Source organism: Ostrea edulis, chromosome 7 (genome assembly GCF_947568905.1).
Source record: "Ostrea edulis chromosome 7, xbOstEdul1.1, whole genome shotgun sequence".
Classification (NCBI taxonomy): Eukaryota; Metazoa; Mollusca; class Bivalvia; order Ostreida; family Ostreidae; genus Ostrea; species Ostrea edulis.
Window position 1 is genome coordinate 16,233,927 of NC_079170.1, and position 25,544 is coordinate 16,259,470.

The window sequence follows — 25,544 nt, forward strand, 5'->3', positions numbered from 1 at the left end:
AAGTTATATAGAAAGAACCAGTGTGTAAAGAACGGTCTAACAGTCGGTGCAAAACACATCAGGCAGCATTCGACCCAATACCAGGTTGTTTTCACAAAATATATCATTATAACGACCAAACATTTTGAGAAATGCTTACTTTAAACGAAACTGTTGAAACCCATGAAACACCAGCTTGTTTGTCAGTAGCCTGCCTCGATTAGAAAATTGATCATACGCAGAAAATTCTATTGCATATCGAATCAGTTGAGATGTATATACGAATTCCTTTTACCTGATCAGGATATAGGGCTCACGGCGGGTGTGACAGGTCAACGGGGGATGCTTGCTCCTCTTGGACACCTGAATCCACCTCTGGTGTGTCCAGGGGTCCGTGTTTGCCCAAATATCTATTTTGTAATGCTTGTGAGAGTTATGAGATTGATCACTGTTCGTTATATTCACCTTTCATATACACCATGTGCAGGTAATAATGGAATATTGCTACATAAATATGGGAAGTTAACGATGTAAAAGCTTATGTCATTCATCCCGTTCCTCATAAAGTCGAGTTGTTACTTTGTCATTAATATCGTTTTTCGATAAAATATTTATGTACGAAGTTGATGTGGAGGACTCTGTGATGTCATATTTCGAGTTCAAAACGATATATCGAATCGATATATGAATGAAAATGATGATTGTTAATAGATAAAACGTCATCGATTGATCTAAATGTCGAGTTGAAAGTCACAGCGAGAATTTTTTTTCTTCTCATGTAGAAGCATTTATCAATGAATAATCTCTGCTTCATATGAATAAAAGAACAGGTCAGCTAAGAAAGAAGCACAATTCGTGGCCATGGGAATTTAAACATACTGTTTGAAGACCTGATCACCAAAGACAACAAAGATATTGTTAATGAGGAACCCCAGCATTTCATTTCAACTTTGGAGTACTTGTGCGTGAAATCAGAGTGGTTTTGAACAAAGTTTTCTTTTATGACTGATCACTAGATACGAATATTTTCTTTTTCCATTTTTGTTGAAGAAGCAACTTTCTATGATGATAGAAAATCTTGCATTTAATTTATCGTGTAGAACGGTCGTCTAAAGTGTTGACAAGGCATACCTTTCGATATTGATGATTGAGAATGTATTTGCGATTTCAAATTTGCTAAAAGATCTTTAGGATTTTTTTAAAATCCACGTTTGATTGATACCAATTCTGACGTATGTTGTGGGACAGTACATTTGTTGTGTCTCCTTCAGAGCTGTTAATATTTTCATGAGGAAAATAATCATAATGAGAATCTAAACGTTATTTTTATATAAGTTTACTTTTAATTTCCAAGATATTTCAAAACATTTCAATTTGAAAATAAGATCAGTGGTGAATTCTTAACATTCTTCTTTTTAATCAAACACATTGGTATGAAAACGCTATTCATTTGGTAGAATATTTGATGCTGAAAGCTTGTATTTTCTATAAATGATTTTTGATGTACATTAAAACATGGATGATCAAAGCATTATATGAGATGATATTTGGAATGTCCGTTAACGTTGATAATCAGAACATATCGAAATATGGGAAGATCCTAGAGTGTATATGGGATGACTATACAAATGCGTGTTGAATATTCAATATGATATTATATAGCATTTATTTTCTCAAGCACACAGTATCCATCGTTGACGGGTTCTTCGTTTGGTATTTGCCTGTCGATACCAGCAACCATGAAGTTAACTTCTGGGTCGTTGACTTCCTCTCTGTTTGTAAATGTAACAACTCCGTACCCATCTATTGGTGTTGAAGACGAGGAACCATTCTCAGTGTGATCGTAGTAGTCACTGTTGTCAACCGTAGCTGCTTCGTTCAAATGGTTATACACTCCATCGTCAGTAGCCTCAGAATCATTTTGCTGCCTTCTAAATGGTTCGACAGCCATGGACTTTCGCTGAAACCATTGCTTATCATTTACATTATAATACGACATGTCACAGCTACAAAATACTTGTACTTTTATTTGTAATTTGTGATCAACTATCCTAAAAGTTTATGGATTTTTCATTTTTTTGTTTTGTTATATAATTACTGTTTCCATAGTTTTGCTATTTATATGATAATAGCAAATTATTGGCTTTACCGTCTGGATTTTCAAAAATTTCTAAATCTTTACAGACTTCGCTCCCACTGGACTGGACAATCAAATCATTAAACCACGACCATTGATCCCAACAAATATCCAAGAAATGATGTTAATAGCTGATCATTGCAATGGACCATTTCATAAAATGCATGGTTTGATAGCGGTAGCTTATGCTTCATTAACCGCGCTCAAACAAAATCTACCTTAAACAATTTAACACTTTCCCCCTTAACATGATTTACTATCATTGTTATCCCCTAATATCTAGATTTACAAAAATCCTGCATGCTTTTGTTTGAATCATAAACTGTAGAGTTCATTTTCGTTCTATACACTGTTTCTTTGCGAAAATCAGGAATTCGATATAGCCGTCCTAGACACAATTAGCCCTCACCCACATTCGATGTACTTTAGCATTTTCGTCTTTCCGGTAAAGCAGATAATACACTATTGATATCAAAAGCGTTTTTCTTTGCATACCGTTTCGTCGCTTATTTCGCTGTACACCACGCTTCTTCTGTTGCTTTGACTTTGAGCCCCTGTGTTGCTGCTCTCAGACTGATATTCTGCGTTATGAAATTCTTGTGGGATTTGTTCTCTGTAAGTGTGACCAAATCAGAATGAAAATACTGAAAGCTACACATATCTAGCGCTTATTGTAAAGAGTAATACGGGGGGTAATTATACAGTTAAATCAATGAATGTATTTTAACACTCGTTACCGTTTCTGTTGTGGTAGTGTTGTTCTGCGATGACAGATGAAGACGACAGCTGTAACCACAGATCCCAGTAAGAACCCTCCTATAGCCGCTCCAATAATACCTTCTGGAGACGTGACTTCACGTCAGCATATGAAATGTACATATATTTTATAATTGCTGTAAAAGGTACATGGAGACAGATTTAGGCACATGTCTAAGCTTTAACTACTCACCTTGATTATGTTTAACCACAATTCGTTATAAATTCAAAACCTTACTTATCATGATATTAAATATTTTTAATCATCATTAATACTTGGATAGCATAAAATGTTTAATTATATGGTAGTTACTGTGCCGTGTTCCCTCAAAATCACACCGTTTTACTTATCACTTAACTACATGTAAATACAAATGTAGATTTAAGCGCTTTCAAGAACAGTGCAAGTTTTCACGAATGGTAACTGGACGATGAAAATACCAAGTACTCAAGTAATCTACAGTATGCAATCATTATAAAAGAAACTGGAGTGGTCCAATACGTCAACACTAGTTCACTGCCGGAAGGCCTTTGGTTGGATACCCAGTGGTTGTATTACAAATAGCGCACTTATAGTGATCGTGTCAATTGTCCGATATTACAACTAACAGTCAATGTATCGGGTTCTATGTCACGGTAGACGGTTACACCATTAACGAAAACTCACTCTAACGGCCCCGGGTTCCATATCTAGGTTATCATCTGAGACATTTACCTAAATCTGGTGATATCACGATATGGATGAACGACTCTAGAATAGGATCAAAATCCTTAGATAATAAGTCATAGAAACAACTTTTGTTTGAAACCGACAGCTGGGAGTTAAATTTCCAAGTCAATCTAAATATGTTTACCTTTAACCTATTTATTTAATGCGATGGCTTTGGTGGCAAAACTATTTCATCACTTAACCTGTGGTCTATATGTTCTTGCAATGGCAATGATTTCTGAACAAATCAGATATACAGAATGAAACAGGATGTATTATAATTGCAAACATAAAACCATAGATTTAATCTATACGTATCGCAAAAGGAAATATACATGTATAGTATATATTGTTTTCGTGAAAAGGTGAAAATTTCGAACAGTGATCAATCTAACAACTCCTATAAGGAATAGAGAATTAAGAGTTAGGCAAACAAAAACTCCTGGACATACCAGAGGTGGGATCAGGTGCCTAATAAGGAGTTAGCCTCCCTTGTCGACCAGTCATACCAACCGTGAGTCTACATGTATATCTCGATCAGCTCAACTGAACAATCCAGTCAAAACCAGTATGTAAAGAACAGTTTAATAATCGGTATGAAACACGTCAGACAGTTTTTGACCCAACAACAGGTTCTAAAAGCAAACTGGATCCTTATAACGACCAAATGAATAGCGAAATGCTGACTTTAAACGAGACTGTTGACACCCCTACATCATCAACTTGTTTCCCATTAGTCTGCTTTGATTTAAAACTTATCATGCAGAACAAACTCTTGCGTATCGAATAAAATGAGAGACATCAACACCACATGCAGATGATAATAGAATATTGCTATTGACGATGTAGAAGCTGATACCATCCCGTTTGTAATAATGTTGAGTTGTTAGTTTGTCTTTAACATTTATATTCAATAAAATGTAAATGCCGTTAAAATATATATTCAATAAAATCAATGAAATATCTAAGTACATGTACGGAGCAGATGTGGACAAGTCTGTGTTGTCTTTTATTCACTGGGATATATGTATTCAATTGATTGATTGTATATTTGGGTGTGTTTTTTAACGTCCCGCCAAAAATATTTCCTCCGTTTATAAGGTCATATCCGAACGACCCGTGATTCAATTTTATGTGAATAAAAAAATGATTATTTTTAATAGTCGATATATTTAAATGTCGACTTGAAGGTCACAGGAAGAGATTTATTTTTTTATCATGTAGAAGTTTTTACTCAACTCTCTATTTTGTATTGCTTATAGGGGTTATGAGATCGATAACTGTTCGTTATCTTTACATTTAATTCTTATGCATTGATCAATATCGGAATCAACCAAACAGTTAAAATACAAATTAAGATGACAGAACGACATAAAAAAAATTGTCGAGATAGCTTGATGAATATGATGACTTGCTGGAAAACGGTCCTAGATTTGATAACAAATCGTTTGGTGGACGAAATAAATATGCTACCAAAATCTTTATACGGGTTCTGTATAGTTACACATAACAGAAATTAGACGGAAATGGAAACTACTGATCCAGGAGACCATATATTTACAAAAATCACCAATGCTCAGGCATGGAATTCAAAGAATTTTTTTTTCAAATTCAAGACAAGGATATACTGACAGTGAGATGAACAATTAACAAAATTGCAGATCAATAAAGCATATTGACATACCTTTCATCGCAGACTCTGTAGTTTCCGCGGTAGATGATTGTGTTGTTGTTTCGGAACATATTCTTGGGGATGGACACCGTCTACAATCTATTAATTCCACAACTAAATAATCTGAGATGTCCAAATACACGGTATAACTCTTTGATATATCTAGCGTTGGAATTATATCCTAATTACATATATGTAAACTGTCTTCCAGGATATATATTTGCTATCATGATATTGTTAAATGACTTCTTATTTGAGAATAATAATCCAAAGTCAATTGTATGAATATATAATGCAGGAAAAGATCCAGAAAACGATGATGTTCTCCTCAAATTCTTCAAAATAGTTGGGAACCCGGCTTTTTATGTAAAAGGAAACAAAACTAAAACAAACGAGAGAAGAATGAAGCATCCCTTTCAAGTGTAGAAACAATGTGGTTTCAAATCAATATTATGAAATGCTAATTTTCATGGTTTGAGAAATATAAATATGTTTTGTATTCAATCATTGACACCGGATATTGTTACCAGCAGATGCGAGGATGTTTGAAGTAACAAAAGGCCCATGGGACAGATCGCTCATCTGTCTCACTTTGGCACATCCGTTGTTCAGCTGTTGTGATTTTAAAGAATCTTTTTCATCAACATGTATTCCCATGAAACATTTTGATCCCATATTGTGGCCCCAACCTTGTCCCCAAAGGATTACATCATGCATCTACGTGAAAATGAATTCAAATAATAAAGAGTTCCCTCAACACAAAAATAATTAATTTGAACTTGCTGTTATGGATAAAACCAAGATCACAAGATCATAGAATGTGGTGTGATGTGAAAGATCTTGCCTCAGAAATCTGTGTACAATTTATGAAAGCTCTATCTTAAACAGCTCAGGAGATATTGAATATGTCATATTTTATAAAAAGTATGAAACTTCCAGGTCAATGACATAGGGTCAAACACCAAAGAGATGACGGATGAATAGACGGACAGAGACAGACGGACGACAGACAAAATGCGATCTGAAAAGCTCACTTGCGACTTCGGTTCATGTGACCTAATAAAAGACCAAGATGGGGATTCTTTCTTTCAAACCACCGTGTTTGTGTGTGGTTGAAGAACTCTTGTTCCTTTCTATCGTAGCTTATCTTGATTATGGAGGATTTGATTATGAATTCCGTAGATGTGTCTTTCTCAAACGCTGAAACAATATACAAAACTAAAACGCGAGTATAAACGCAACGAGGTTGATATGCTAACTTTTTTGCGAAAATATAATCCAAAGCGTTTTTTCAAAATTACTTAAAACAAATAAACCCAATCATGTAAGTTGTAATTTAACCTTAGGTGACTTTTCTACACATTACAAAAACCTTGGTTTCAATACTGCCGAAAACTATTACGATGATTATCCGGTGACAGATGCAGTGTAAGATGAACTGGGATTCGATATTAGTATCGAGGAAATACGCATTGCGATTGAGAAATTAAAGACTGACAAAATTTATTTCGAAGATTGCATCGTCAATGAAGTATTTATTAAATGTCGTGGTATTCTAATGCCATGTCTGCATAAACATTTTGTTAATATTTTTCATTTTGGTTTTTATCCTGAATTATGGTGTAAATGTTTCATTAACCTAATTTTTGAAAAGGGGGACATATATGATACTAATAATTATCGTGGTATATTTATACTTAGTTGCTTTAGTAACTTATTTACAAACATACTGAACAAGAGAATTCTAATATGGGAACGTACCTACAATATTTTGTCTTATGCGCAATTCGGTTTTTGTAAGGGTCTTTCAACAATAGATGCCACATTTGTGTTGCAATCACTTGTGAATAAGTACCCTGCTGATAATAAAGGAATATATTGTTGTTTTATTGATTTTCAAAAAGCTTTCGATTCTGTTGATAGAATAAAGTTATGACATGAATTATTTCAAACTGGTATTCAAGGTAAAATGTTGAAAATCCCTCTATAATAATGTTAAGAGTTTTTAAAATACAAAGGCCTTCTCGGTGATTATTTTTGTAATGAAGTCGGTCTTATGCAGGGGGAAACAGTATCTCTATTACTTTTTTCATTATATGTAAATTATTTTGAAGTTCGTTTTATATCAGACAATTGTCCTAGTGTTGATATACAGATGTTAAATCTATTTATGCTTATGTACGCTGATGATATGGTAATTTTTCCTGAATCTCCAGAAGGTTTACAAAAATTATTAAACTCTCTTCACGGTTATACCAAAGAATGGAGTTTGTCAGCCAATGTGACAAAAACTAAAGTTGTAGTTTTTAGAAAGGTGGCAAATTATATCACAATGAATCTTGGACGTACAATAATGTAGACTTGGGAATCGTTAACGAATTTAAATATCTAGATAATTTGCTTGATTATAATGGCAAGGTTTTAAAAACGCAGAAACATGCAGTGGAACAAGGCAGAAAAGCACTGTTTGCCATTAATAGCGGATTTAAGAAACATGAGTTTAATGTAGAAACTGTGTTCTGTTTTTGACACACATGTTTGTAGTGTTTTACTTTATGCATCAGAATTGTGGGTTGTTGTTTTTTTACAGATGTGCCGATGTAGAAAAAGTACATTTAAATTTTTGTAAATATATCCTTGGTGTCGGGAAGAAGACCTTTAACAACATGGTTTATTTTTAACTTGGGCGTTTACCATTGGTTGTTGCAATGCAACTTAGAATTTTCAAATCAAGAACAACAGAAAATTGTATTCTCAAGTCTTGTTACGAAAATTTAATGGTACGAGATGACAAATGGATTTTACTTATCAAAAATGAATTCTCATCACTTGGTTTAAACTATATACGTTCCGAAAATCACGTAGACGAAAAATATTTTTCTGTTATAAAGCAAAGACGTCTAGATGTATTTAAACAAAATTTGTTGGAAAATATTGTTAGGTCTTCAAAGGTGGACTTCTATCAACACCTTATTGATAATTTCTGTTTGCAAACATATATAACAAAACCCATAGATAAAAAATACAGAAGGTTATTAACTAAATTTACCGGTAGGTTGTCTTACCAACTTTTGAACATTGAATTAGGTAGATACTACAACGTTATCAAATCTAATAGATTATGTACATGTTGTGATTTTCATAATATAGAGGACGAATTTCTTGTCATATTGAAATGTTCACTGTATAACGATTTGAGGGGAAAAATGAAAATGTATTACATTCTAGACGAAATGCTTTAAATTAATTCAATTATTAACTACTAGCAATGTCAGTGATTTGTTGAATTTGGAAAAAAAATTGAGTGCTGTTATACTATTAAGAAAAAGTCACATTGATGTTTAATTTTTTACCTGTTTACTTTGTACATTCACTCTCTTTCTCTCTCTGAATTACCTTCAAATATCATTGTGTTCAATTGTTACTCTGATGAACCAGTTGGCTCAAAGAAATGAAGAAATTGAAAATGAAGTTGTGTTCATGGTGCAAAACAACAAAATGTAACGCCCATGAAAATTACATCACTTAATGGTATCAGTATTTAGCTACTGATGTTTATAACAACCTAATAGTTTTAGCTATTCTAAGTGTCAAATATTCCACCCTTACCACATCGCCATTGTTGTGCCATTGAAAACGCATACGAAACTAAACACCCGGCGAACAGACAGACAACTGAAAGCAAAAATCATAAATTCATATAAAATAGATATTGTCGATTCGTTTTATATAAACAATTTTCACATGTAGTAAGATAATAAAAACATCACAAAACCGATTGAGTATACTCGACGTGTTTGCGCGGAATAAATGAAAACTTCCATTCAATTGAATATGGACGAAAACATATACCCACTGTTGATAAATAATATAAACAAATCTTCAGAATGTAAACACAGGTTATCCCGTTGCTAAATCGGTCTTTCACCTGGGGTGAGCTCACTAAATATTATACAAATATCTGTTGATCTGTTGATGGAAAGCTAATTTCATCTTTGTAGAATGAGTAGTAAATTAAATTTCATTAGGTTTGAAAATTATGCTTGGTCAGTTTACAAAATTGAAAGCAAATTTGATTGAAATCATTCTTGGTACGTTTCATCTATGATAGAAATGTAACATGGTTACTCATTCCGGAATGGAACTCAGTGGGATTTAAAACAAGTCAAGAATGCATTTCACATGCCTCATACAGTACACGACACGAGTTTTATGCGTGTTCCACGCAACGCGGTGGAACAAATTTGCCCCAAACACGGTGGACCTTTAAAATTGTCGGCACCTTTGAAGTCCTATTTTTCCGCGCGAGCTAGACATTGAAGTCCACGGAGGATCTCCGTGGATGCCACCGCGCATCTCCGTGGATGTCACCTGTACCTCCATCGATGCCACCGTGTACCTCCGTGTGATAAAACAAAGAAATAATTTCCGAAATGATTCACCCAAAAAACCTTTTCGCTTGGCCAGCATACATGCCCGCACCCCATTACTTATTTAGAAATTAGCTATAAATCATTCAATTCTTGTAATTGTTGTTTAATGATACGTTGGTGTTTTCGGTTCATATCCGTATGTAGACTTCCCTGCAGACGTTCACACCTTTTTATGAAACGCCCAAATTCTCGACATCCTGTATATAAACACCTGTATTATTCCTACCACTCGTCGGTACATTGTTTCACGGCACGTGCAGCACAATTTCACCAAATAAAAGAAGGGTCATGAACAACGACAATCACATGCCAGTAATTTCAATTTGATAAACAGCAGTTCAAAGAAATGTGTACCATAAGCAATAGTTTTACGTAAGGTTTTCATTGTAATTAGGAATATGTGATTAAGGTCAGCTATATACATGTACATGTTTACATTGGATATGAATTTCATTATGTACTCAACTGTGAAGCAATGTGAGCAAAGAATCAAATTTTTATCATTTAAACAAATAAATATTAAAACTATCTTTACTTTTAAACAAACCTTTAGAAAACTCCGTACTTTCATTAGGAAAATTTCATTAGAATGCCCATACTTCACATTAATAATAACACGTTTTTTTTTAGTTTTTTTTTTCTAACTTGATAAATACTTTATTACACGCATGTATTATTTACTAAATGTATATGTAACAGCTTTTTGTCTTTATATTTTTATATACCATTGCATAATGGTGATGAGATCCAATAAATTGAATTGAGTACATGTAGTCTTGAAATATCACAAAGTAAAGAGTTGACAACGATTGAAATAAAAATGCAGACGTTTTCTCGTTTATTCAGTAACTCAATAACTTGCGCGTCTTCTGAATGAAAGTTGTAAAACAAACGTACTAGGTTTTGGGCAGTTATAACATAATATGGGGGTAAAATTCATCTAATCTCCGCTAGCAATGGGTTTTGAGTCAACTGTGCCTTCGTGCACGAATAATCTCGGCTAACGAAGATGAAAAAAAAAACTATTTTTTATGATTACCAATGCTCTCTCTCTCTCTCTCTCTCTCTCTCTCTCTCTCTCTCTCTCTCTCTCGCTTTCATTATCTAATGCATCTAAAGATTAAATTAAAGATTTTAATAATCGATAGCGTATATGAATAAAAGCAAATAATCGTTAAGTCATTTCTGTTTATATTTATATTAGTTTTTTTTCATGAACTAGTTGCATTTGATACCGAGGATTTACATCCTTAAATATTGATTACAAGCACGTAGAATCGGAGAGGGTGTACTTTGAAAACTTGAAAGGTTTTCGTAATCGGACAATTTAAGCACCATTTTTGTTGTTATTTTATTGCTTGTCAAGAAATTTACACAACTTAACCGGTAACATACCCCTTCTGATACATTGAAAAATATAAGTAATGTTAGCACGGGACTCTATAAAGTTCAATCTGCAGTTTGGTCATACTTCGTCATTCAATAACTTACTCAAAATAAAAAAAAAATTGTTTGTCGGGTTAGCGGTACTATGATGTATGACTATAACAATGACCTGTGTATAACTTGTACATTCCATGCAAATTCGAAGGGATTTTCGCCTCAGTAGAACAATGGGAGTCAGCTAATCCGTGTATTTGAAATCAACAGAAGTGCTTAGCTTCTTGCGGAAAGTGTGAAATATATTGGGTCGGCGTAAGATACCCGTGATCTTAGACTAGATCTGATATCGCGCCGACCCAATATATTTCACACTTTTCATGAGAAGTCAAAACCCAAACTAGCTAACCGTAATTTAGTTATACTGTGAGAAAGACCCTAGAAATTTGCATGGTATATACTTATTATACAAAAATCATTGCATTATCCAGACACTCCCGATGAACATTTTTTTTATGAAAACCTCTATCAAAGTACATCGAACATAAGTCTCGGTTAGATGTAATTAACTCGGGATTTTAAAAATAAATCATTCCATGGTTTGTATTTTTGCTTTCTATTAATTACGTAATAAATTAATTCCAATTTGTTAATCATCGACAATGCTCTAATTTCTATATTGGATAAAGTTATATTTGTCAAGATGCATATCAACACAATATGATGGAGGTAATTATGTTAAACAGCGCATTTGTCACACAGAGAGAGAGAGAGAGAGAGAGAGAGAGAGAGAGAGAGAGAGAGAGAGCACATCGGTAATTATTAAATATCCCTATCACATGTTGTACATGTATGTTTTTCATTTATGGCCCTGTCACACTACATCACGACCATCACGACCTCACTACGTTCTATATTTTTTTTTTAGATCGTGGTGAGATCGTAGTGCGAACGGCATGAATTTGTAATTTTGTCTGTCTTCACGATGTTACGGCGTCCTCACTACGCTCTTATCACGACTCCACTACGATTAAACTACGGCCTTGTTACGATTTCACCACGTTCTCACTACGTTCATCAAGTTCTTACTACGCTCCCACTACGTCCATCACGTTCTAACTACGCTCTCACCACGACTCCCACGACTGCAACACGAGTTTCCTACGCTTCTGCCACGATTGTACCACGATCTTACTACGATTCTACCACGTTTCCGCGCCGCTGTCGCCACGCTTTGCAGCATGTGAATCAGATCCAGATTCAGTATAAATACAGCTCAGAAGCTTCAGGACTGTTGATCCTCCATCCTCAATTCATTCATCAGTTGATCATAATGGCCAAACTGAAGTCTTTTTCAACAGAAAGCCAAGGTCGTACCCAGCAAGATCTACGCTGCCTTACGATTCTCCTCCTCCTTCGCCTAAGTAACAATATAGCAGCTTGGTCGTTAAATGCCATATACTGAATATGCATCAACATCTCCATCAATATTTCTTGGTCTGGCCTTTTCATGATTCCAAAGAACCAATGGTCATATGCAACCTTTGTTCAGTTTTTATACCAGTGTGTGGGGGAGAACAGAACGTGATTCGGCCGTGGCTTGCGCGCAGTGAAATCGTAGTGAGGACGTATTAAGGACGGGATGATCTTGGTAGAAACTTACCACAGTCTTCAACAACATAGTATGGACGTGCCGTGATCGTAGCGGAAGCGTGAAGAAAACAGTAGTGCAAACGGGATGATCGTAATGAGAACGTAGTGAAAACGGGATGGTCGTATAGAGAGTGTTGTGGAATCGCAGTGCAGTAGGTTTCTTCTGCATCACGATCCCATCACGATGCTACTACGACCATGCCGATCTAAATACGACCTTAGTACGTCCTTACTACGCTTCCACTACGATCAAATTTGACCACGACCGCACTACGTTTGTTTTGAGCATATTCAAAGTTGCTCCACGACCATCACGACCATAAAGATCTTACTACGTTCTTACTACGACCTTACTACGACGTACCCGATCGCACTACGATCATCAATTTTTACATGGTCGTAGTGCGAACGTGGCCTAGTGTGATGGGGGTATAACTGAATATACTAATTCGCATTCAAAACAGGAATTGCCTGCAAGTACGCATTATTTAAACATAGAATTTTTAGAATATTTTAATGAAGAAAGAAGACTAAAAGAAAAAAAGTCAAAACCAGGTTTTCTTAAAAACATAATATATAGTGTTTGGTATCGTTGGAATCGGCTCAATATGCTGAAAAACAATATAAGTATCAGGGGGGGGGGGATATTGACATTTTTTCTTTTCTTAAAATTCCACCCTTATCTTGATTATTTGGCCTGCGGCACATTTTCACATCTCCCGCAAGGTGCCCGTGGCCAGAACAAAGCTCTTAGCAGCTATGTGTATTCGCAAATAACACACACCGTGGAACACGGAGGACACGGTGTATCTCCGTGGATTTTCCTCCGTGGTCTTTCCACGGTGGGGTGTATAAAACTCGTGTCGTGTACTGTATATGGGAATAAATGGCTTAATATGCCATTAAATAGAAGTAAACCTATTTGATAACATTTTGTCATTTGGAGGTCATTCCAAACATTTAAAAAGGAGTTTAAAAATCCATGCTTCAGATACAATTATGATGCATTGATTTTTAATCGTTGTAGAAAGTATTATTTCCAGCTGACAAAGCTTGTAACTACATTGTTTTGATTTATAAGGTTCATTATTATAACTGTATTCTAAACGAACTTTGCATCAATTACACATTCATTTGGTAATGCTCCAACGTCTCTGACAAAAGATGAAATTCCTCAAAATCTTGTTTCCGTTTGAAACACATTTAATATCCCACTCAACGAGAGGAATGAATATGAGTTACCGTACCTATAATGAATTCCTAAACGTTACACAATCCATTACAAAGATGCATTGCGAGATCCAGTAAATGTTCTTTTAAAAACCTTAACTGATGTAAAGGAAAAACTTAAAACGCATTCTGCCACAACATATGCCAGAAATGGTTTCAAATTAAATATAATTATAATTTCTAGAAAATTCATGTCAACTTTTAATCTATTTGATTGATTGATTGTATGTTGTGTAACGTCTCACTCGAGAGAATTTTTCACTTATATGGAGGCGTCACCATTGCCGGTGAAGGGCTGCATAATTCAGGCCTGTGCTCGGCAGGAGAATTGTTTCTTTTTATGAATAGATAATGCCTTGTAAGGATATATAAACAGGTTAGGCAATAAAGGAACACAATTTGTATCCATGGAAATTGCTGTTAGAAGACCTGATCACCAAAATGCTATGAAGATATTGTCAATGAGGACCTCCAGCTTCGTTTAATATATGTTTTGGTTGACTGATGACAAGATAGGATTATTTCTTTTTTTCCATTTTTGTTGAAGGATCAACTGTCTATGGTGTCAAAACACCTAGTCTTTAATTTATGATGGTATAAAGTGTTGAAATTCTTTAAGTTTTGATGTTAATGATTTGAGAAAAGTTTTGAGATTTCAAATATACTAAAACTGTTTTCAAATATACTAAAGCAGTGAGGATCCGAATTAAAATAGGTTCTTGGTACCCCTTGCTTGTCATAGGAGGCGACTAAATGGATGAGACCACAAAACTCAAAAACCGGTGTCACAGCAAATGTGTTACGATAAAGACCCCTCCCTGTTCAAGATCTGTGAGCGGCGAGCATAAGCCAAACTTCTGCAGCCCTTCACCACCAATGGCGATATATCTCCATATGAGTGAAAACGACTTGAGCTGGACGTTAAACAATATACAACCAACCAATCAGCCTATATCTAGTAAAGGTATCACTATGTTATTTATGTGTCTCAACAGCTTCCATGATGGCTTGGAATTTTATTAATTGTTGTGACTGTAAGTATGCCAGTAAATTACGCAATGTAAATCCAACTTCGAAAGGCTGTGATTAATTGGTTTCATTATTGTCAAACCATGTCTTTTCTATCTTAAGTGTCTCTCAGATATTGGAGTTGACAAAAAGATGGATGTTCATATTGATTGTAAACTCCAATCTATTCAATTAATTCACTAAATAATGATCTGTGTAAGTTGGGAAAAAAGTGAAATAGCAATAATTTTATTATTTTATCAGTTTATTCAGTACATATAATAAACATGTTTGAAACTTGATTTTGTGTGTATGATCACATGATATCAAATATGGTAGGATTGTACATTCAGGAATGTAATATGATTTTTATCTCTCATTGCCAATTATAAACAAGTACATCCCCCAACTACTACAAACTCGTAAAGTGTGGTTTTTTTTTTTACTTATCACATTGATGCTATCTGTGTGAACTTTGTTACGCAGTTTTCTTTTATGTTTACCTTATATTTTGTATGTCCCCAGGGGTCCAGAAGTGGTTTTAAAAATTCTAATTTGTTGTTTTTATGTCCCCTGTAGAATATACTCTACGTTTAATTACATTAGTGCAAGAATATAGGTTAAAAGTTTGATGTTTATTGCCATAAATAGACCATAAATCTTTTGAGTGTAAAAACTTTTATTGATAAAGCAAGGACCAGTGTTTAAGAGTGTTGATGATTTTCTATCATGCAGATATTCCATATTTCAGATAATATGACGAGATAACTCAGACAGCAACTTCCACTATTCTGACTAAAGCAATACCACTTCCTAAAACACCAATTAGAAATTTGATAATTTGAATTATGATTTTAATTTATAATCTGTTTATGCTACAAATCCTACATTACGATGAGCAGTACATATTTTTGCATTGATTAAAATATTCATAAACTAAACTATATGTTGCAGTTATTCCGAAAATATCATAATTATGTATCCCCCTTTTCGCAAGCTTAATCACTAGTACAAGTAATGTTCCAAGTAGGACTGTGTTGGACTTCACAGCCAATACTATATATTGTAAGAGTGCCTCATAATGTTATGTCGTAGGTGCTTTGAACTTCTATTCACCAACCGGAATTCATATTTAGTTTAAAACGTTATTCAACAGTATGTTTTGAAATATGTATATTAAATAAATAATACATGCAGTTGGGGGTAAAATTGATATTCCAACTATATTCTGCATCAATAATACTGAAGTTGTCATTAATGATATATGAATATTGCATGAAGTTGAGGGTAACATTGAAAATGTTGACCCCGAGAAAACGATTGTTAACCGAGGTGTACTGTTTTATTATACTGAATGTTATATACAGTAAAACTCGAATATAGCGAACATGGATATAGCGAAATTATGGCTATAGTGAAGTGAAATCGATTTCCCCGGCAAATTCTCTATATATTCTATATAAAAATCAGCGTCTGTAACGAACACGGATATAGCGAATTTTCGGATATAACGAAGTAAATTTCTTTTCCCCTTGAATTAAAAATTAACGTAAAAATAACCTTTTATAACGATTTTGTCGTTTCAACATCGTTGTGAATTCTAACAATCGCTTTCATTTGCCATAAAGGATCCACACTTCTTACGAAATTTCTGTTGTATATTTTCAAAAGAGGATGTTAACACAAAACAATCCTTACACATACGTTTACTGACAAACTCAACAAAAAGGGGAAAAAACAAGGGGAAAAAACACGACACAGTCAACGATTGACAGATATTTTAAAAAGACATAGACTGTTTGTATGTATTACACATACTTTTGTTGACATTTTTCTTTAGACATGTGCTTGTGTGATTAAATAATCCATCAAGATAAATTATCATATATAAATTAGTGTGTACATGTCTTTTATAAAAATATTTCATCTTGAGAACATCTAGGCTTAATTTCTCTTACAGACAATGCAAACGCAAGTATATCAATTGCTGCTTTCTTATATAACTGATATACATATATAACAAATCAGTTTTATAACGAATTCGTTATATCTGAATTATGAATTCGCTATAAACGTATAGCGAATTACGCTTACAGCGATTTTTATAGAGTGTCCGCAGAAATTCGCTATATCAGAGTTTTACTGTAAACAACAAAGCAGAAAGACTTGTGTCTGTTGACATTTGATCAATCACTGCCATGCGATATTTCGTATAGCGATACTAATATTCATGTTTATTGCAAACGCTGAAACGAATCACCCGTTGTCAAATACTGTTACCCGTTGCTAGACACCATCATCTTGGAACGCGTGTTTCTGTTCTCCGAGGGTAACAATACGTTTTTTGCAAATGCTTCTCGACCAATTAGATTCGAGTATCTTTAAAATTTACATGAAAGTATAATAAAATGTGTTACACAACATTTTATAATGTAGAGTAGAATTTATTCAAATCCTGGTTCCAAAGGCCAGGAGAGAGCTTTATTAGTTTTAAAAACCTGTGCCCAACCATTTTGCGTTTAGTAGTTTGACAGTGTTTTCAATTCAAAGGTTCGGTTGGTTCATAATCATTGCAAAGCTTGAAAAAAGGATATTATACTTTCATGTAAGATACTCGAATCGGATTGGTATATCAGTAGTCGACGTGCTAACCTACTGAGCTACTCGGCTAGGCGACAATCTCTTAAATGAATAGACAAATATTGCTGTTATTCATATTTTTATCCATGTCTTAAAAGGAAGGCAGCCATTATGACGATGTAGTGTACCTCCTTAAATTAGTAGTACATGTTATAATGTTGAAATCAAAATTAAACCTTTTCAAATCTAATGCAATATTCCCTTACCTGTCGTTCGTGCCATACCGTGTGAAAATGTATATTTACTTCCGGGTGACATCGGTCTCAAATATGCCTACTTTGAAACACAAAATGCTTTGATCGTGAATAAACTTTTAAAACACGCTTAAAATGTATCCTACCATGAGGCTCCATCGTGTCCTCGCAAAGAAAAATGGGATACGTCTAACTGTACAAATGAAAACAAAATACTGAATAAAACTTGTGTTAATTCTGTACCATTTATCACGCATGTGAAATCAAAGCTCCCATAATATTCTGAACCAGTTTTGTTGAGGCAACCATTAATGTGCGGAGGACAATTGAAAAACTGTTGTATTATCTGTAATCGGGTATCTTACTGTGATTGTATTGTTCCTGTGGATTTCAACGAAAATAGGTGATAGTCTCGTAAAATTTTAATGTCGAATTCCTAGAGAATGAAATGTGAAGATAACAAACAGTGATCAATCTCATAACTCCAGGGATATATGATAGCATTTAATATTGACAATGAATCTACAAAGATAACTGTCATTAACTGCCACTACACTAAGAGCGAAAATTCGTTTTCCAGAAGTTTAAAAGTATCTAGTCAATATCACCTTTTGTTGACTGTACATTCTCACATTATCACCAGTGTCAGATCGACTTTAGCCATGTGAGACAGCCATGTGAGATTGTACTGACTCACACTGCCGTGACATCATTTGATTGTGACGTCTTATTTTCTATCATTTACATTTATCTATCTTAAAGACCCAACTTTAAGTTAACACCCCCAAATTGTTAGCCGTCTGTCAATCAAACATTTAACAATATATCTCAGGTGGAGTGACATCTGCAGCTAGAGCTACCCCAGAGAGGTGTTTTGATAACAATAACAGCCAGTACCTACATACATTCTTTAAATCTTGAGGAAGCCCTGTATTCTGGGGTATTGATAGCAGTGGCTTGTCCACAACTACTATTTTCTCATAATTCAATTGTTTTTAAAGGCCGGCAATTGGGTATAAAAGCAGTCAATCGGTGAAAATGGTAGAATATATGAATTTTCTTGTCACATTCAGATTGCATCACTTATTTTGCAAAAATAAAGATTAAGCTGTTGTACTGAAATTTTAAAATAGGTATGCTTGTTCCCCTCATAACTGTGCATATATTGGCCATATCTATTTCAGATATAAATTCTCGTGAAGTTTTAATTTTGGCCTCAAAAATCTGAAGCAGGGCTAAATTTGTATTTCAAACTAGAGATTGGCAGTTTGTGGGTGTGATTATCTTTTATTATTGTTTACACCGGATGTTGACTCACATATTGCACGAGCATGCTTATCTCGTTCTAGATAAGAGGGATTGCACCAAAGCAAACATGTAATAAAATCACTGTTTAACGTGAAAAAAAGTACTTATTCATATATCATTGGTAAATCCAGATTTTATTTTTTAATTATATATAATCAAATTCCTTTAAAAAATTGGTTAACTTTATAAAAATAACTCATTAGGACTGTTCAGTCTGATCGCTGTTTCAGAGTTTTGCAGGATTGCTGGTACATTTTCTCGAATAATGTCAAGCATGATGTTTGTCTGATTAAGCAACAATCTCCTAGGCCAGTTGTGAAACTACCATTGTCTCTCACCAATGATGACAAATGTCCAATTGATCAACCATCACTCTAAAATTACTCTCAATCTGGACTCTTACGTGTGAACATTACAATGTCAAAAGAGACAATCACAGATAGTAGGTCTCCAAATATCATAATGGACAAATTGTTTCTTAATAATCCTTCAATGCACATGTCCTCCATTGTACAGCTACAATTTCCCCCAAATTCTTCTCATAATTGAAAGGTACCAAGAGGAAAATCATAAGTATTAGTATATCATATATACCAATATCTGTGTATATTATCAAACAACTACATATTTTAAAAGGCATGGATAAAACAATGATGAATTCATTTTGTAGTTCCTAGGGTGAAATTTTGTTAAAGTAAAACATATCCTTTCAGTGCCTCACAGATCGAGCAGAGTGGTAGAAAAATGCGGGAAAACTTTAGTTTATTTTGATAAATCATGCCAGTTTCCCTGTTCAAAATATCGTCTGCTACAGAGCGGTGTAGAGTCAAGCATCAGACTACTGCTTATTCTGATAACACTGCTAAGCCCTGCCCTCTTGCCATATATGCTTAATTGCTGTAGGGGTGCAAATTTTTCTAGGTTACTCTCGGCCTTTAAAAAGACACCTGAACAACGCAATTTTAATATAATTGTAACCCCCCCCCCCCTCTATATACATGTATTATAAATTAAACAATCAGAAATCAAATAACATTTTGCCCATTAATTTCTAAAACTTGTAACTTATTGAAATAATTTATATTATCAATTTATGATAGTTCTATATTTATAAAAGAAGTTATTCATTGAGCCAATGACTGAGAGTAAAAGAGAGAAAGAGGGGTGGTGTAGACTGTGTGTCATCTAGCCATAGGGATACAACTGTTATACAAACACTATGACCACAGAAACACTGCAGACGGCCCCTAATCCCTTCCTGTGTATATCAAAAGTATATACAGCACCCTGATATCTTGGCCAGGTAAATAACAATGACCATAGATGAGCTCCGCCCACATCCAGTGATCCGTAAAGAAACCGTACGGTATTATTTTTGGGTCCTTAATAATGAAGCGAATGCAAATAAAACTTGATTCAGAACTTGAAAATCAATCTGTGAAATTAACGTATAAGAGGTCAACATAGATGATATGTTTACTTTATGCCAACATAACTTAGCATACATTTAACGAAAGGATATATTTCTGTTAAACTAGGTACAATCTCGGGTGTCAAAAGGTCCGTGTCCGCTCTATTCTTAATTTTCTATTCTTTATAGGATTTGTGACATTGATCACCGTACGTTATCTTCACCTCTTCTATCAACACAATTTTGAGAATCTGTGCAAGTATCCAAAACCAAATTGATAGCGTTAACAATAACTTCTGCTATCAGAGTATATATCTATACAGTGCAATGGAAGAATAATCTTATTCAGGATGAATTACAAAACAGTGAGAAAAAACTTCAAATAGTCTTTTCATTCACCAAATCATACCTTATGCAATCTTCATTTGATCAGAAAAATTAATTAGAACTCTACATAAGATATTGTTTAAGAAATACTTGGCCTACCTAGTGTGTTCCTCATGTTTCATGCCCAAGATCAAATATTGTTTCAGCACTTCCTTATTGCAACATATAATGCATTACCGAGAAATTGTATAGAATATCCAGTCTTATGTATTCACATAGGATTTATAGTTATCTCTCTTAGACCATGTTAGTAATCGAGGCGATCCGTCTCCGTTTGACCGTTATTGGTTCTGTAATTTATAGTTCGTAGTTCCCGCACTCGAGATTTGCTTGCCCCAAGCACATTTAACAAACTTATGAATTGATGCCTTCCTGCATCATGTGTAAGACTAGTTGCATTTTTTTTTCTCAGCAAACATTTTTCCATGATAGTATAAGGCATGAAGTCTTTTAGCAATATATAACTCATATTTTGGTATAAAGTGGTTTACTATGCGCAAGGCTAAATATGTGTTCTATGTCAGTAAAATCACCTTTCCTGTACATTGTTTACCAGATTTTCAACCCAAGTTTATCATACTTAAGATGTCCTATATAAAAGCAACTCACGGATTATATCTAGAATATTTTGATTATTCAATTTAATTTTATCATTGTCGATCCAACATTCATGTTATTTTTAAATTGGAGTGCCTTTGTATCACTAATACTGCACATATACCCCACTTCTGCTTCATATTTAGATATTTTATTGAAAGTAGACATTAACGGCAAACTGACAACTCAACTGTATGACGAACGGGATGATTTCAGCTTCTCCATCGTCAACTTCCCATATTTATGTAGCAACCTGCATAATTATGGTGTTTACATATCTCAACTTATTCGATATGCAAGAGCTCGTTCTGCGTATAGTCAGTTTTTAAATCCAGGTAAGCTACTGAAAAACAAGTTGATTGTACCGGGATTCAACAGTCTTGATTGAAGTCAGCATTTCACAAATTCTATGGTCGTTATAACAATCTAGCTCGTCGATACAACCTATCATTGGGTCAAATGCTGTCTGACGTGTTTCATACCGATTGTTAAGCCGTTGTTGGCACATTGATTTTGACTGCAGATAACTCCGTATACCTGATCAGGATATAGGGCTCATGGCGGGCGTGACCGGTCGACAGGGGATGCTTACTCTTCCTAGGCACCGATTCCACCTCTGGTGTGTCCAGGGGTCATTGTTTGCCAAACTATTTATTTGCATTGCTTATAGGAGTTATAAGATTGATCATTGTTCGTTATCTTCACCTTGCATTGTGAATAGTTTTGATTTTGTGTATTTTGATTTATTTACCACAATGCACAGTACAACGTATACAGTATGTAATAAGAGATCATTGTTCTATAGAACAGCAATAAAATACATCGAGAAAAAAACATCTATTGTGTTCAACATCTGCAAAAGATAAGGAGGTTAGTTTTTATAAACAAGTTTTCCTTTAAAACTCGACCATAGGCACATTTTCTAACAGTTACTTAATATTTCAAAATATGTTTTAAAACTTTTTTTTTTAATCTTGAAACATGCCAAATTTTCATTATCATCAAGCTCACTGCTCGAGTAGTGCCGACATGAAAATATGAAGATAACAGTGATCAATCTCATAACTCACATAAGCAATACAAAATAGATAGTTGGGCAAACACGGACCACTGGACACACCAAATGTGTGCAGAACGAATGCAAAATAAAGAGTTGGGCAAACAGAGACTCCTGGAAAAACAAATACCAGAGATGGGATTAGGTGTCTAAGTAAAGTAAGCATGTTTGGTTCGATACAAATAGTATAGTGATTATGAAAAGTGTCCGATATTACAACTAACAGTAAGTTTATCGGGTGACGCCTCAATAATCTGGTTCTCTGTCAAGGTAGTCGGCGACACAATTAACGAAAACTCACAAATCACACCCCAACGGCCCCAAGTGCCATATCTAGGTTAACATCTGTGATATTTACTTACATCTGGTGATATCACGATAAAAATGAAATACTCTGTAGCTAGAATAGGATAAAAATCCTTAGATAATCAGTGATAAAAAGAATATATCGATTGATGGATTGATTGATTATTTGCTTTTTTCGTCCCGCCGAGAATATTTCACTCATATTGAGATGTCACCAGCTGTAAGTGAAATACCTCAACGACTGTAACGATATGGAATTTCTGTTTTGAAGGTCATTTCCGAAAGAACCGTGATTCGAATAAAAATGATCATTGTTAATATATAAAACGTTGTCGATATATTCAAATGTCGACTTAAAGGCAACATCAAGGGATTGTTTTTCTTTTCATATAGAAACTTTGGATTCTTATTAACTCATTATGCATAGACCAATATCGTAATCAACCAAACAATTAAGCTAAAAATAAAGATGACCGTACGACATAAAAACGTCTTTGAGATAGCTTGATGAATATGGTGACTTGTTGGAGAACAGTCCTGAATTTGATCATAAAACGTTTAGCAGAGGAACGAAATATGCCACAAAATCTTTATACGGGTTGTGTATACTTACACATAAATATAAATTTTACGGAAATGGAAACTGCTGATCCAGGAGATGAATAGAAGGATTCATATATTTACAAAAACCACCACCAGTGTTGAGTCATTGAACCAATGTACCATCAAAATGAAGATAGTGAAATTATAAGAAACTAAAAAAAACCCGCTAGACATGGATGTATTGAGAGCTCAATATATCGGATATACCTATTCTAGGAGACTTCGAAGCGAATGTAAAGGATGTCTCTGAGGCGGTTACCTGGAACGATGTTGATGGACACGGCTCACTTCCTAGAACATTCACAATCAAACTGAGCATTGATTTTACGTCAGAGCTATCAACAAATGTTACAGTATTAAAAAGTTGTGTACCTGAAAACACACATAACAAAAGTTGACCTTTTCAAGATTGCATATATTCTTTATAATTGAAAACATCCGAATCTTTCAAGACTATTATAACTATTAGCAGAGTGTAAAGTAGTGTTCATATACATGTAAAACAGATTGATTGATTGATTGAATGAATGCTGTTTAACGTCCCTCTCGAGAATTTTTCACTCATATGGAGACGTCACCATTGCCGGTGAAGGGCCGCAAAATTTAGGCCTATGCTCGGCGCTTACGGCCTTTAAGCAGGGAGGGATCTTTATCGTGTCACACCTGCTGGGACACGGGACCTCGGTTTTTGCGGCCTCATCTGAAGGACCGCCCCATTTAGTCGCCTCTTACGACAAGCAAGGGGGTACTGAGGACCTATTCTAACCCGGATCCCCACGGAACTATATATATATATATATATGTATATGTATATGTATATATATATATATATATATATATATATATATATATATATATATAAACTCTAAACACTTTATAGAGAGATTTCGACCGTGTTACAGGTCTTCTTCAGTCGTGTTTATCTTTCATAGCAACGTCAGTTATATATATATATATATATATATATATATATATATATATATATATATATATATATAATATTACCAAAACTCCAAAATTAAACAAGGATAAGTACTGTATCTAAAGTAAAGGTATTTAACAATGCTCATTTCCTTACCAGATCGTTATCAAGCGTGACATATGTGTAAATATTACTAGTCATGACGTCACAATAGACGTCTCTAAGATAAACAACTTTGTATTCATTATTTAAAATTTGTATTCACCTGAGGATGGATGTTAAAATCCAGAAAGCGCTAATGATTTAAATATATTTTGGAACTGTAGATTTTCCTGCTTTTTTTATTGAATTATTTTGACTGTGTGATATCAACTCTTTCTATTTGGATTATATATATATATATATATATATATATATATATATATATATATATATTATTCAATGTAAAAGTCCCTGTAATATGTGTAGTGATCATATTATAATTAATTGTCGTGATCGTTGAAACCTGGACACACTTTTCTATCCGATTAATAAATAGTCGACTAATCCGTAAACGAATAAAACTGATGTCAAGATAAATACATACGACAATGCATATTTCCAACATAGCACAAAACCAAATACATTTAAAGCTGTATGACCCGATGTTCATGTATTAGTTTTGTACATAATTACTTTAAAGCAGATTGATTACTTTATAAAGTTATTAACTTTCGCTTCATTACATGCTGGAAAACATCTGCATGTAAAAGAAAATAGTGAGAATATTATTTATAAAGTAAATATAGTGTGGTACATATATTAAATCATCCCAGTGTTAGACGTCTATAAATAAACCCACGTGCGTCAGGGAAATCCCAACATGATGTATCAACTCATACGCAACTGATAGTTTTAAGGCTGAAAGAGGGTAAAACAACGAATTACTAAGAAGTATTTGATATTTTTTATTTCTATTAAACTTATGACACGGTACTGTTGTAACAAAATACACAGCTTTACACAGATAAGACCACCGATGATCTGAAAGTTTGAACTGGTCACGTGACTGTCACTTGAAATGGCAGAGTGACACGGTTCTTTGTAAACATCGATTTAAAATTAAATAATTTTGGTTAAAACAGGTGAAAGGTGAAATAATGTATGATATGTCATACAACCT

General features: G+C 34.3%; 1 protein-coding gene across 1 annotated transcript; it reads right to left on the reverse strand.

The window, feature by feature from the left end:
• Nucleotides 1-1,299: 1,299 nt before the first annotated feature.
• On the reverse strand, nucleotides 1,300-23,779 carry LOC130048605 (uncharacterized). Its single transcript, XM_056145580.1, has 4 exons — nucleotides 23,668-23,779; nucleotides 2,854-2,968; nucleotides 2,612-2,729; nucleotides 1,300-1,939 (listed from the first exon to the last, which is right to left on the reverse strand). The coding sequence occupies exons 1-4, from the start codon at nucleotides 23,777-23,779 to the stop codon at nucleotides 1,634-1,636; spliced, it is 651 nt and encodes a 216-aa protein (XP_056001555.1). The 3' UTR covers nucleotides 1,300-1,633.
• Between the last annotated feature and the right edge of the window lie 1,765 nt (nucleotides 23,780-25,544).

What these genes read in the sequence shown, in the direction of transcription:
- LOC130048605 (XM_056145580.1), bottom strand. Translation starts at nt 23,779, where the DNA reads ATGCTCAGTTTGATTGTGAATGTTCTAGGAAGTGAGCCGTGTCCATCA. An exon ending in TTCGAAGTCTCCTAGAATAG is followed by an intron (nt 2,969 to 23,667) that starts GTATATCCGATA and finishes GCTGACGTGAAG; the next exon opens with TCACGTCTCCAGAAGGTATT. An exon ending in ACACTACCACAACAGAAACG is followed by an intron (nt 2,730 to 2,853) that starts GTAACGAGTGTT and finishes TCACACTTACAG; the next exon opens with AGAACAAATCCCACAAGAAT.